At 35.2% G+C, this 13,915-nt stretch overlaps 4 protein-coding genes across 5 annotated transcripts in view; 2 read left to right on the forward strand and 2 right to left on the reverse strand.

The window, feature by feature from the left end:
- The first annotated feature begins 138 nt into the window (after positions 1-138).
- On the forward strand, positions 139-6,472 carry LOC129575549 (PHD finger protein 14). 2 transcript variants are annotated; one of them, XM_055459337.1, is made up of 11 exons: positions 139-432; positions 668-1,762; positions 1,844-1,962; positions 2,040-2,225; positions 2,298-2,433; positions 2,520-3,112; positions 3,339-4,328; positions 4,396-4,467; positions 5,693-5,931; positions 5,997-6,108; positions 6,181-6,472. In XM_055459337.1, coding segments are annotated over exons 1-11 (3,561 nt in total). In that variant the 5' UTR covers positions 139-431; the 3' UTR covers positions 6,199-6,472. The 2 variants fall into 2 exon arrangements, with proteins under 2 accessions (XP_055315312.1, XP_055315311.1); XM_055459336.1 differs by having other exon boundaries at positions 147-432; positions 4,396-4,542.
- LOC129575553 (probable serine/threonine-protein kinase clkA) lies at positions 6,453-9,493 on the reverse strand. The gene is made up of 8 exons (XM_055459345.1): positions 8,956-9,493; positions 8,788-8,886; positions 8,473-8,691; positions 8,232-8,414; positions 7,989-8,105; positions 7,748-7,861; positions 7,245-7,367; positions 6,453-6,885 (listed from the first exon to the last, which is right to left on the reverse strand). The coding sequence occupies exons 1-8, from the start codon at positions 9,116-9,118 to the stop codon at positions 6,530-6,532; spliced, it is 1,374 nt and encodes a 457-aa protein (XP_055315320.1). The 5' UTR covers positions 9,119-9,493; the 3' UTR covers positions 6,453-6,529.
- A 129-nt stretch (positions 9,494-9,622) lies between these two features.
- On the reverse strand, positions 9,623-13,102 carry LOC129575552 (60S ribosomal export protein NMD3). Its single transcript, XM_055459344.1, has 5 exons — positions 11,557-13,102; positions 11,355-11,443; positions 10,548-11,282; positions 10,012-10,459; positions 9,623-9,924 (listed from the first exon to the last, which is right to left on the reverse strand). Exons 1-5 carry the CDS (start codon positions 11,616-11,618, stop codon positions 9,729-9,731), a joined length of 1,530 nt encoding a protein of 509 aa, XP_055315319.1. The 5' UTR covers positions 11,619-13,102; the 3' UTR covers positions 9,623-9,728.
- Positions 13,103-13,638: 536 nt separating this feature from the next.
- Positions 13,639-13,915, forward strand: part of LOC129575550 (uncharacterized) — a 10,293-nt gene continuing 10,016 nt past the window's right edge. Inside the window, exon 1 of the mRNA XM_055459339.1 lies at positions 13,639-13,915. This exon is cut by the window's right edge and continues 110 nt beyond it. The gene's annotated coding sequence lies outside the window, so the exon portion shown is untranslated.

Here is a 13,915-nt window from a genome sequence, read left to right on the forward strand (position 1 = left end):
AAAAATTTCAAATAAAATATTTGTAACCAGAGAAAGATTATTGGTATTTTATTTTTCACGACCCGTTTCAAACTGAAATTATTGTTGATTCGAAATGATAAAAGGTAAGCTAGAAATGCACGATGTCCTACTATTGTGAATGGTTCACGATACCAACTCGTAGCCATTCACAGTCACGCAGAGACTGCGTATGCTAGCTACGTGAATGGTTGGTTGATTGCTTTTTGACAATTTGTCGTGAGTCATTTGACACGACAACGACATTTGAACTCTGTGTGCATTTGTAATGGAACTGAAGCCTAAAATACACTTTTGTGTATCGTATTGATTTCAAACAACTGCAACATTCGTTTGCTACATTTTTTAGAAGAGAAATAAGCACGACACGGACATGCTATTTTCGAACAAATAAACCAAATCCATTGAAAACAAGTGAGTATATTTTAGCTAAACATTTTCAAGTAATAATTCAATGCATGATAAAACAGACAATAATAGTGTGGTTATATAAAAACAAAAACATAGTATACAACATCAAACCAAGTGGTGAAACATAGTGAAATTGCGATTTGAATGGGATTTGTAATTGAATTTGCCCATGAGTTTAGTCATTAAAATCGGTAAATTGTGGATTGTTATCAATAAAAGAAAAATGTTTCTATTCCAGTGACAACCAAGCGACAACAAACAAACAAACGGTCGGCGGCCGGCACAGTGACAACACAAACACTATTGGATTTTGATTTGAGTGAGAGTTCGGATGACAGTGATTTTCGGATAGAGGATCATGATGATGAAAGTGACTGTTCGCTAAACTCAAATGATGATCACAGCGGAAACGATGATTCGGATGATGATAGTGATAATGAAGAATCAGACTCAGACGAATCCGTGGACGACACATTTGCCGATTTGAATCGGAAAATAGATGGCAAAAATGAAATGATGTCGACGACACAGCTTCTGGAACAAAATGTTGCGAAGGATACATTTGAACGATCTCAAGCAAAAATTCTGGCCAAACCGATTTGCTGCGCTTGTTTGGGCGATCGAAGTGATGATACCAACGAAATTGTTGAATGTGATAATTGTGGCATATCAGTTCATGAAGGTTGCTATGGAATTAGTGATTCGACCAGTGTATCCAGTACAGTATCATCATGCTCCACCGAACCATGGTTTTGTGAAGCATGCAAAGCAAATATAAGCAACCCAAGTTGTGAGTTGTGTCCGAACAAAGGTGGCATTTTTAAGGAGACTGACGTTGGAAAATGGGTGCACCTTGTATGCGCTTTGTATGTGCCTGGAGTAGCATTTGGTGAAGTTGATCATTTGTCATCTGTTACTCTATTTGAAATGCCATATAGCAAATGGGGAGCTAAGACTTGTTCGCTCTGCGATGACGCACGATTCGCGCGGTGTGGCGTTTGCATTGGTTGCGATGCTGGTATGTGCAAAACTTACTTTCACGTAACATGCGCACAAGCAGCTGGTCTGTTACAACCATTTGAAGCACATTCTGAAGAAGCCGATCACGCCGATCCATTTTATGCCCACTGCAAAATTCATTCAGATAAAACGTTGATCAAACATCGTAAGCGCAACTATGACGTTCTTCGTTTGAAAATGAGTTACCGTAACGCAAACATTGCACAACAAAAGCAACAAAACGCTAGTCCTGAACAAAAACGCATCGAACGTAAACTCAAGAAGCACCGAAATAAGTACATTAGTAATAAATCTATTAAGAATGAACCATGGGGTACGTCCGATTCATAGTCAATTTGATATTTGTGTCAATTAAACGCAATAAAATTCATATCAATGAATGCTTTAATTCCAGTTCCAACACAAAAAATGCCACGATTGCTCACTACCAGCGCTTCTGCATGCCGAAGATTATTAACGAAGGCCGAATTGATGGGAATAGATGTGGCTGCTTTAGAATTCCAAGAAGCACAGGTGGGGCCGTATGAAATGAATTTTAAAAAAATGTCAGGGTCAATACTAATAAGCTTGGGCTTTAAATCAATATTCAGATCGCTTCCTTGAACGATGTCCGAAAGAAGTGGCATATTCAACCCTCTCTATCTGTTGAATTTATTGGATATTATTTAGATAGGATCTCAAGATCGAAAGATGTTAAGAAAAATTTACAGGAACAAATAGAATTGAATAAGACTTTAGTCAACGAACAGCAATCGCTTCGCGAGAAATACGATGAGGTAATTTCTGATGATATTTTGAAAATGCACGAAGAACTTGATATAACTATTGAAACGTATGTATATTGGTAGTGTATTGCGATTCGTGCAGAACATGCGGCCAGGAAAAGCGAGCTGACGGATAAAATTGAAAAACTGCATTCCTCAATTGCAGCTCTGTGTCCAAACAAAACGTTAACATCAATTGATAATATCATTGCACAGCATGGTAGGAGACAGCGACCCGAGAATGGCATGCTTATTATTAAATCAAGGTTGATACAAATTATAATTATTGAATAATTCGTATTGCAGTTGAAACGGCACCGAATCCTGCACCACTACCACCGTTAACGAGACCGATGTCAGTGCCCACGGCTGCTGCCCTTAAAATGGGTGTCGGCTTTCCTCTGACGATTCCTGGACCAAACGATGACACCAATCGAATTTTAAGTACACAATGCCAAAATAAGCCCGAACTTTTGTATGAATGCGGCATTTGCAAACGAGTCAATGATCAACATTTACTTGCCAAATGTGACACATGTTTGAACATGTTTCATTTGGGTTGTTTGAACCCGCCACTAACACGGCACCCGAAAAAGTCCAAAATGTATGGATGGCAGTGTTCCGAGTGTGATGAGGATAATCCAGAAGGGGTGGTGCAATTGACATCTGGACCAAGAAAATCCCGAACGAAATATAGCAAAGATGGCACCATTGTACCATTTGACTCATCACGCGACGTCAGTATGGATGAAAGTGGTGCCGATGGTGATGATGACAAGTCAAACGTGCAATCTGCAAAAAGTCCCATTCAAACAAAATCACCGCCACCATCACCAACGAAGAGAGTCAGCAAAAAATGTGATAAAGTCGAAAAAACGCCAGTCAAAAAGGATAAAACGGTAAGAAATTTTCCAATAAATTTGTAGTAGCTCGTACTGATGGAATTTGTCGCTCAAATTTTTACACTTTTTGATCAGGGAGCCCGATTCAGGGTAGCCCATATTCTGTGATTGCTACAATCACACAATGCATGAGCACATCAGATAAATATTTGTTAATGTTTTTGGCACTTCTTATCATTGAATGATTTTTTAACATTTGCAATTGAATTTCCTTCATAAATAGATTTTGGAAGATGGAATCATCAGTCCAGCGCACACAAATAATTCGATAATTGAATCAAATAAGTCTGAAAGTGGAAAGAGTATAAAGAGTCCATCCAAATGTAAAAAGTCACTAAGTGGATCATCTTCGAATCTAGATAAAGTCATTGAAGCTGTTTCAAAGGGTATTTTGGATGAATGTCATGAATCGAATACCGAATTAGATAGTAATCATATTGAAATAAAACCAATAAAATCACCCAAAGTTAATGGCATCCAATCCAAATTGAACGATACAAAATCGCCGACAAAATTAGAAAAATCAAGTCCTCAACCTAAGGTAAAAGCAAGTAAAAAATCCAAAAAGGAGAAAGACAAGGACAAGAATAACGATGAGGACAAGCAAAAGGAAAAGGCAAAAGATATAGAAAAGGATAAGGATAAGGATAAAGTTAAAGAAAAAGAAAAGACTAAAGTGAAAGAAAAAGCGAAACGTAAAGAGAAGCTTAAGTCAAATACTGTTCCGAATTTACCACAGACTGATAAAGAAATTGATAAATTAATTAAAGAAATTGTGGAGTCTAAAGTGGATGTGAATGAACCTAAGACTAGGAAATGTGTGGTCGAAAACAAATCCTGTGAAAATTCGACTGATTTGATGAAAATGGATATGTCAGTTAGTTCAAGCAATAACTCAGAAGTGAATACATCGAAAGACACAAAACCTCTATTAGCGGAGAATTCAATGAACAGTGAAGCCTCCAAAGAACAAGCTGCATTATTGAATGGTAAAATCGAAAACACAATACCAACAACAAAAACCTTAGATGCTGCAGTTGAACGCAAACAAAGTAGGAAGCGTCGAAAGGAGAAGCATCGTAGCAAACATGGTCCCGATGCTGAACGATCGTCATCCAAAGAGCACAAAAAGAAAAGGAAGAGAAGAAGCCACGATCACGAAAATCCAGAATCATTCCCTCTAGCCGACGGAGTGCCCAAAATCAAAATAAAGGTACACAATTTCTGCTTTTGAACTAAATTTATTTTGGATAGTGACTAATTTTGATACTTTTATTCAGTTTAAAACGTTACCAGCGTTGCCTGGCGAGACTGCCGCTGAATCGCATTTCTTCTATGTGCCCGCCAATATGGTAAGACCAAGAGAATTTCGAAGAACACGGCCAGCTTCGGTAAATTCGATAGACGATGTTACTTCAACGCCATTCGTAAGTTCGACAATTGCGAATAACCATTTTTAACACCCATCGTATTGTCACTGTGCTACATTGCATTTCCAATAAATAACAAGACCCATGGCAGGTATTCAAGTTTGAAACATTTTTCAAATGATCAAAATTGGCCGTTTAATCAGCCAACGAAGATAATTATGAAATTACAAATGTATGTGTTTATTACTGACTCAATGTGATTGAAATAATTACACTCCCACAAAATTGAACAAAAAATTGTTCAATATTGAAAGGTGCATTTCTAAACTCAGAAATATATCCAATATATCTTTTGTTCCTTAAATGGGAATATTTCCTTGATCCTTATCAATATCTTGTTATTTATTGTCTACTAAATATTTGGTATTTTTTGATTATACACAAATACATGCATGTTTTATGTTCATCAATTCCTTCATTGAGTATTTGAATAGTTTGCTTTTTCACTTTGTCGCTTAAATAACTGCAGTCAACAATGAAATGTGAATTGTCAATTTCTCTATTGATTTATTTTAAGCATTAAAGAATTTACACCTTTATGCTTGTAAGAAAAGAACCGAGAAAATATTTAACACAAACTGTAATTGATTGAGCTGGCCGTTTTCTTTTCATACTTCTTATTCGATTATTTTCTATGCTTTGTTAGTTTCGTTTACGAATTTTATTTACACATTTCATATGTTACTTTGCAAATGTTCGTATAGTTTTCCTAACATATTTCGATTTTTTTTTCAGAAAAAGTGTTTCTAACAAAATTCGATTTTGAAATTTTGAGGTTTTGGAATTGAATTTTGTTCAGTTTTTCATGAAGAATTTTATGGTGGTTTCAGTTTTCATTTATGATGAGTCGTTTTGAAAATTTTTCCAGGTTAATAACGAAAATATGTTATTAATATGTTAATAAGATCGGTATCTTATTAACTAGCATTTTTGGGTTAATTTTTCAAAATGCTCAATCGAAGCTTCAAACTGAAACCACCACAAAATTCTTCGTGAGAAACTAAACAAAATCCGAATTTAAAAATCCAGAATTTCAAAATTGAATTTTGTTGAAAAACACTTTTACTGAAAAAAATCGAAATATGTTAGGAAAACTATAAATGTTCGATATAAGATAAAATTTAAATTTCAATTAAAACCAATTTAGGCTCAGAAATCACCACCATCAACTGTATCATCATCACCTTTGAGTACACCCCAGAAAAACAAATCTTCCGCAGAATCTATTGTTCGAACATCAACGCGGCGTTCATCTGTTTTGCAAAGTCCACCAAAGGTCAACCCCAGACGTACATCAACACCCATTAGTTCGAATTCAATTGATACGAATGAAATTCAAGTCTGTTATGTGTGCCAAGTGCAAGGAACAGCACAGGACTTAGTCAAGTAAGTAGTACTCTAGTAGTAACAAGTAAAAATGATCAAATCTCGATATTTACTGTTAATTCCAGATGCGATGAATGCAAAAAGAGCTATCATTTCCGGACGTGTTTAGAACCACCATTACTCAAGACCCCCAAAAGACGTGGATATTCGTGGCATTGCGCTGATTGTGACCCAACGGTGCGTATTCTATTCTTTCGAATATATCAAAATCTCAATTGATTGAAACTAATCGATGGTTCAATTTTGCAGGACAAAGAAGATAACTAGCATACAAAGAAAGTGTTTAGATGCGTAAATCCTTCAAAAAAAACACGCAATCATAACAAAGAGTTGTACAAAGTGAGACTTGCTACTGGGAATTCGTTTTAGAAAGATTTCCGGTACATAACCATTTTATTTCAATAGTAATTTTATTCAAATTTATCCGTCTCCCCCTTTTTAATACGTTCAAGTATTATTTAAAATGACTGTGCTTAATTATTTGAGGTGACAACGTAATTATATTCATTAAAGACATGAAATCAATTGTCATAATAGAAAATCAAGTTAGTTTTATTATACTTTTTTCTATAAATAATTATACTTAAACGTTACGACTTTAAAGTGGTGCAAGTGGGACTTGGGAGCTGCCATAGTTTGCAAGTGGTACTCTAGAACCATCATTGCCATTGAATGTAATATCAACGTTTGGTTTCGATGGATATCTGTGATGCAAATTATCGTAGTTGAATTGTTTACGTGCACCCGCATTACTGGGGTTTGACATATCACCAGGGAATGGTGCCAACGCAATACCGTTTGGGTCAAAATCTGGTTCCGAAGACATCTGATTGCCTTGACTTATTACTGACCCAATGCTAATTTGATTCATGTATGAGTTTGGATACATAGAATTCCCGTTATTTGGCTGATAACTTGACTGAGATGGATTTCTTCCATCGTACGTTTGTGGGCCTAAGGAAAAGAATACCGCGATAAGATCAATTTTATTGAGAATATTAAATGAAAATGTGTCTTCTGAAGATGGGATGAAATTCCATTTATCAATCTAATTGTAAAAGAATAATATGTGTCGTTGAGAATAAAAATGGGATTAGCCGAAACCGCTCATTTATATGTGAATCATTTTTGTGTTCCTGGTAAGAGATAGAAGACATATGTCTGCTGCAATGTTTTAGAATATTTCAAGATCTTTATCTTTGCTTGAGATACTTGCCCCATATCTTGTACCAGAAACACAAAAATGATTCGCATAAAAACACGCGGTTTCGGCTAATCCCATTTTTATTCTCAACGACACATATGTTATTCACCTGAAAATGGTCGATTTTGGGAGGCCTGTGGAGCTGATGGATTGAAATTATTTTGATTAGATTTTCCATCATAAGGATGATAATTTGACTGGGCTGGGTTTCTTCCATCATGCACTTGAGGATCTAGAAAACATTTTAAAACATAAAAATTAATTTCACAGTCGTCTTCGTTTTACGAGGACAGTTCTCGTTTATGATAGTTGTCCCCGCGTCCTCGGAGATTGTCGAAATTAGTCGAAATGTCCTCGTTTTTAACGATCGGAAAAACTTTCAAAATTAATTTTAAAAACACTGTAGGCAAAGGGACGACACGTTTTGACGAAGTCCACGGCGAACTCATGAACTATCGAAAAGTCAATACAAAATGATACGAGAGTTCGTGGCGCTGCGAGCGCTCAAATGATGTTTGTACTGAAGTGTCGTCAGCTTGACTGTAGGGAAAACTGATACATAATTTATATCGAAAATATATACTGGTTCATGTGCGATTTCGTATTACTTACTCGGAAAAGGTCGATTTTCCGGTGTCGAAGGATTGTAACCATTTTGATTGATATTCCCATTGTTTGGTTGATTACTTGATTGAGTTGGATTTCTCCCATCGTACGATTGGGAATCTAATGAAAAATGACATAATTTTGATGAAAATTAAATTTTTTCCAAAACTATCGACAGTAGATAATCCACAAACGAGTGTATGCTGATTTTATTGAGAAAATGGAAGGGTATATTTACGATATTTACTTGGTAATGGTTGAACTTGAGGTGCAGATGGAGCTGTGGGATTGTAGATATTTTGGTGGTTGCCATTATTTGGGTGATTATTTGATTGTGGTTGATTTGCTCCATATGATTGTAGATCTAATGTTTAAAAAAAGGTGTGCAACGTTTAACTTTCTGAAATCTTAAGGTCGTATTCATCTCTTCAACATAGTCTTCATCAATGTGAATGATGATTCTAATAAGATGAAATGGTATGATATTTACTTGGAAACGGACGATTTTGATAAGCTGTGTTGTTGTTATTGCTATTGTATCTGTTTCGATTTTGATGATTATTTCCAAAGTATGTTGAAGAATTGTACTGATTGTTTGGGTATTGGTTGTAATTTCTGTCGTTCTGCCCGTATGGATACGTCGGTTGTGTTGGATTTGAGTTAATGAAAGGCCCTTAAAAAGGTCAAAATGTATGTATTACATTGATTTCAAAATAATTTGAATAATTTACTGTTTGGGGGCAAAGTATTAAATTGACGCGTTGGGAATGTGCTTCGCTTCGTCGATCCATCGAATGGCGGGTAAGTTGTCATTCGAGTACGAGTATTGTCGAACGGATAATCGAAATTATTATTGGAGTAGTCATTATGATTACGATTGTGATGAGTACGATTTCCAATGTTTGGTTGCAACGGATGGAATGGCTGCCCATCAAACGGATTCACTGGCACTATTTTTATAGAAACGATAACAAATCGAAGCGCATGTAAATATTATATAGACGCAATTTACTAATCTTATCATTTATGTAAATCAAAAAATGAACCTTGACCCTGGCCGTTGTCACCATTTGGACGATATTGGGGTATAGATGTCGTGTATAGTGTTGGATATAACGGTTTCACTGTTGATGTTGTTGTTGGCTCTTTAATTCAAATAAAATAAACAATTATTCCCCTTCCAAGGTGAACAATAATATCGTGTAAATTTTCACCTTGCCGATAATATTGTTGGTCCATGTTGTTATAGTGCGGGTTACCCACAAATGGGTTCGAATTATTATAGTTGTTATAACTAATTTGATCTGACCACGGTTTACATTTTACAGATTGAAAATTAAACGTGATTAACAGACAGATGATTATTTTAAAAAACATCTTACAAAAATGACGTGTTACACAAATCAATGACAAACCACGACTAAATGCTGACAAATGATCACTTATTGCTAGTATTTAAATTCAAGAAATAAATATGTGTGAGCGACAGAGAGGAGCAGTTAAAGTCACTAAAGTCACTGTTGCCAATTAAATCATTTATGTTTAATTTTAAATATGTATTGAGCTTGTGTGTATATTTTGTGATCACCATTCCGTTTGTATCTGCGGCTGTGAAATTCCCTTCCAATTTTGTTATGGAGTTGATAATTTTTTTTTTCTGCTCAATTCTCAGAAAATAGCTCGTAACGTTGTAGGTTCATGTTATGAGATCGAGTAAAGATGTTTATCGCTTAGCTCTTCCTTTATCATACGCTTGTAGCATGTTGTGAGAGAAGCGTATTAATATTATGAGTCTCATTGTAAACATGTGTGATGACGTAATCTCAATACCAAACTCACATTCAACAAAGTCATTCATAATTAATTCATTCGAAATTTTGATTGATTTTCTCAACAAAAAAAACAAACGATTTATTATCAATTTAGAGAATAAATTTTTTCAAGTTATTTTTTATTGATGTTTGAAGCAATTTGTTGTTCAATTAGCTCATATTTCTTCGCCCATTTCATCGTCTTCTAAGACCAAATCATCCAACATTTCTTCCAAGGTAATTCGCGGTACAGAAGGATCGATGCCATCGTTAACGTCGACTGGAATTGTTTTGGAAGAGTCCTTGAAAATGTTAACATTTTGACGCAGCTGTGGATCTTCTTCTAAATCATTCAAGAACTCGTTGTAGTCCCTATATCAAGAACAGAACAAGAAAAACCAAATTATGAATTTATCACATTTTTTCGGGTTTAATGTTAAAATCTCTGTTAGAACTTACTTGTTTCCTCTGTCGAAAGCCGTCACTTCTTCAGATAAATGTTTCAGCTTCCAAATTCTTCTATTCTTAAGTTCGTTGGAATCACTGTAGAATTTCTTTACCAAAATCAAATCAGGAACGCGATCCTTGTTCAATTTATCAAAATTATCATCGTTAATATTGGCATCCTCAAGGTTATAACAAAGAACCGAATCGCCCGGTTTTAATAAATGGCCCAAATGTGTCCGCGTGTGTATTGTGTTGTCGTTAACACCCAGCTCCGAAGCTCTGACTAACCAAATATCACATATAACATGACGATCTGACACCTTTCCCTGGCCAGGGAAAAAATTCCGATTTTTATGTCGGATCACTTCAGTGTCCATCACTATGTATTCTGTTAGTTGTTTTGGATTGCAAATGGCTTCGAAAGGTTGACGATAGTAAACGGTTGCATTCAGTTCAGCCACTTATTTTGTACAAATGTAATGAAAAAAAGAGAGAAGATTTTAGTATGCTGTAGAAGACGAAAAAAAAATCAAACCAAATACGCTTACTTTGTGCGGTAAGCGGATCAATTAGATGGATTGAGTTTGCGACGCGTGAAACTAAACAGACTGGAGAAATACTTCCGAGCTGTTGGGCCAATTTTTTCGGTAGACAAACCAAACTATCCTTCGAAATCGGTACAATATCTACAGCAAATGTGAATTTACAGTTGTATGTGTTGCTGTGAATATCGTGTGAAATGAGGCGCTTTGATTCGGTGCACTTAACTGGCAACGTCGTGTTCAGAAAGTCAATCATTTTACGTGCATGATTTTCGTTAGCATAATAGAAATCAAGACCGCCATGTTCTGGTTTAATACCAAGTGTGTTTTCGTGTGCTCTGTGCTTCAAAATCAATTGTTCCAAATAATAGAAGGTCTTCTTATTTTCTGAACGTTGTCGCACTTGAACCAAGCATTTCCAAAAGTCTTTGGCCTCGGTACGGTGGCAGTCTTCGCACATCTGATTGTTAACGATGAATTCAACAACAAACACCTGTTGCAATGTTGCACCACCAAATACTTCCTTGTGTACCGTTAATTTGACTTTAACTCGTTTTGAATGTGGCTCTGTCCAAATGAATCCAGCATCAACGAGCTTCACCTCTTTCAAACCCTTCAATTTTTTCAGGCACAATGCGAGTAATTCACGCGATTCCAACGTACATTGCACCCATTCCGATGGCGGTTGCAAATATCGTTCACAATTTCGACAGAAGTAAAGAACGGCCTGTTTTGGAATATCTACATAAAAAATAGACAAATTATATCAAATCACAATTGTCAATTGTCAATTGAGAAGAGCAAGGAACAAACCTTCCGTTATATCAACGTGATTCCTTAAACAGGCAACACACATATTTGCCGGATTTGGATCGATCAGTGTACCGCATTCACAACACAATCTAAAAATTTATTGAAATTTCTTACTGAATTTCGCTCAGGCAGAATATTCAACATAACCTAGTTTTTCTACATTTGTTAATTCAATTTCAAGAATAAATATTACAGTACTTACATTTTTGCATTGGATGTGGCATTCTCCGTTTTTATATGGATATCTGACTCCATATACTCCATGCTGTATGATTTTTGATTGCAAACAATGAATCAAATCTTCAGGTATACTTTGATAAAATAAAAACAAGGTACTTGGATGGTACACGTTTTCGTTGAGAAAGACTCTATCACCATGTGCAACTGTCAAAGTCAACAGTGTTTATTTACATGAGCCCTGGTGTTAGCCATCTTTTTTTTCGACTTTTGAAACGTCAAATTACCCCCACACCATAATTCGTTAACGATTCGAAGCGAAAGTGAAATAATTTTTTTTTTAAAACCTTGTCCAAGGCTTCTCAATTCGAACACATCGATTTATATCCCAAATTGATATCAATACATGCATATTTTCTACACCTTCGAAAATTCCTCATCAGTAATTTTACCATCTTTTTAGTTGAACAAGAATGAAACATTTATTTAAACATTCAGATTGACCAAAGTTCTAATTACTATGAATAATGAACAGAGTATAAATTCTGTTTTGGTATTTCATCAGCCTAGGACCCAATTGAAAAGAAATTCAATCATTTAAAATCTTTTAGCAAATGTGTCACTTGGTTCGCATCATTGTTTTTATGTATGTATATATGCGTGTGTGTGTTTTAGCTCATTATCAAGGTCAAATTTATTCGATACGTTTATCGAATTGTAGTCCGTTGGCATTTCATAAACGAGCATGCGACACATTCTTTTGAGTTGATTTTTCTTTATTTCCATTTATTTTTGTATGCGTTAGCCACAACACTATTGCTATTGCAACCTTGAATCATGAATTTTGAAAACGCTAAGAATTTACGGGCAAATTATTTGAATATTTGAACATCGATATGGCTAGGATTTCGCTTGAAATACGAAAAATTATCAAAAATGTTTCGCTTTTTTTTTTTATAATTTAGAAGAACTGAATAAAGGGTCGTCTTTTCTTCTCATACCGGCCATCAATATCACGCTCCCTGTTGCCATCAACCATGGGTAAAGTGTTTTTGTTTAATTTTCACAGAAAGGATTCACTTCAGGCCGTGGAAGTCTTTTCTGACATCTTCTTGAGACTAATTAAACCATCCATATATTTTTGAAATCAATCATATCAGTTATTTTCTTTCAAAACACTGAACTACAAAGCAATTTGTTCCAATATGATTAAAATAATATTATTCAGAATTCAATACCTGTCCTTGTTTAATATGTAGCAAATAAACATGTTTGACTTAGTGAAAATTTCCATTATTTTAGTTGGTTGCTCTTCACTTTTTTTAATGCAAAAGAATGAATGTGTTGCTGACCAATAAAATACTGGTGTCCATATTAAATATGGTTTATTTGCTTGTGGTAATAATTTATTCTTTCGTATTATTTGCAACAGAGACATCTTTCGAATTTGTCTCCCATTTTTGATTTTTGAAAGAGTTTTTGATTGTACATGCTTAAATAGTATTTCGAAGTAGAATTGAAAAGTGATTCTTCCATTTTCATCCATGAAAACTGAATATCAAAGACTTCAACTCTCAAATCACTAAGCGATTTTCCAGACAGCTTCTTCATGTCAATTTGTTGGAATATTTTTTCATGGCCTAGACAAAGAAATGTTTCCTTTCAATGCAAATGCATTGTCATTTGTGGTTAATGTCTTATGCAATATATTCGGTAGCCGTACCGTCGCATATATAATTTAATGCATTGTATGATTGCGATTAATTCAATTTTGTGGATAATGATGATGCGTTAAATATCTCGTCATTCCAGGCGTAAAAGCGGCAAACACTTGTAATAAACTTGTAATTGTTGAATGTATCGCACACATGTATCTGTCAAGTTGGCACCCAGCAATGGAATTGTTGAAAATTTATATCGCTTCAAACTGTATATATTTACAGGTTGAAATTGGTATACATTATTTCAAGTTACTCATCTCACTCTCAATCGCGTATGTCTCATTCTATTAGCATATACATTAATACAAAAATATTCGTCGAATACACGCATATACAAGTGCGCCTATCTATGCTGGTGTATACAATTCGTTCAATATTTCGTTGCGGTGTATTTTCATTTTGGTGCGATAGTAGCAGTTGTGCTATTCATTGTGCTTGCGTTTAGTTTGTTTTAATATGCGGTACATAAAAAAAAAGAAATATTATTGCATATGTGAAAAATAAAAACAAAACAATTTCCCGCCTATGAAAATCAAACATTGACTACCAGAATACAATTCACGTTTGAATTGAACGATATCGTTGGAGTAACCGGGAAAAGGCCATCGTTCGAGAGAGAGAGAGAGAGAGAGAGAGAGAGAGAGAGAGAGAGAGAGAGAGAGA

This window comes from Sitodiplosis mosellana, unplaced genomic scaffold, assembly GCF_009176505.1.
Source record: "Sitodiplosis mosellana isolate CC-2019 unplaced genomic scaffold, AAFC_SMos_1.0 Smas_scaffold_6167, whole genome shotgun sequence".
NCBI lineage: Eukaryota > Metazoa > Arthropoda > Insecta > Diptera > Cecidomyiidae > Sitodiplosis > Sitodiplosis mosellana.

Excerpts from the sequence above, each read along its gene's own strand:
- LOC129575549 (XM_055459336.1), top strand. Across the intron at positions 4,329-4,395 it reads TGCCCAAAATCAAAATAAAG|TTTAAAACGTTACCAGCGTT; the intron begins GTACACAATTTC and ends ACTTTTATTCAG. Across the intron at positions 5,932-5,996 it reads ACAGCACAGGACTTAGTCAA|ATGCGATGAATGCAAAAAGA; the intron begins GTAAGTAGTACT and ends TGTTAATTCCAG.
- LOC129575553 (XM_055459345.1), bottom strand. The coding sequence starts at position 9,118 with ATGTTTTTTAAAATAATCATCTGTCTGTTAATCACGTTTAATTTTCAA. Across the intron at positions 8,692-8,787 it reads TGACAACGGCCAGGGTCAAG|TGCCAGTGAATCCGTTTGAT; the intron begins GTTCATTTTTTG and ends CTATAAAAATAG. Across the intron at positions 6,886-7,244 it reads CCAAAATCGACCATTTTCAG|GCCCACAAACGTACGATGGA; the intron begins GTGAATAACATA and ends TCTTTTCCTTAG.
- LOC129575552 (XM_055459344.1), bottom strand. The coding sequence starts at position 11,618 with ATGGAGTATATGGAGTCAGATATCCATATAAAAACGGAGAATGCCACA. Across the intron at positions 11,283-11,354 it reads TCACGTTGATATAACGGAAG|ATATTCCAAAACAGGCCGTT; the intron begins GTTTGTTCCTTG and ends TTTTTTATGTAG. Across the intron at positions 9,925-10,011 it reads GCTTTCGACAGAGGAAACAA|GGACTACAACGAGTTCTTGA; the intron begins GTAAGTTCTAAC and ends TTCTTGATATAG.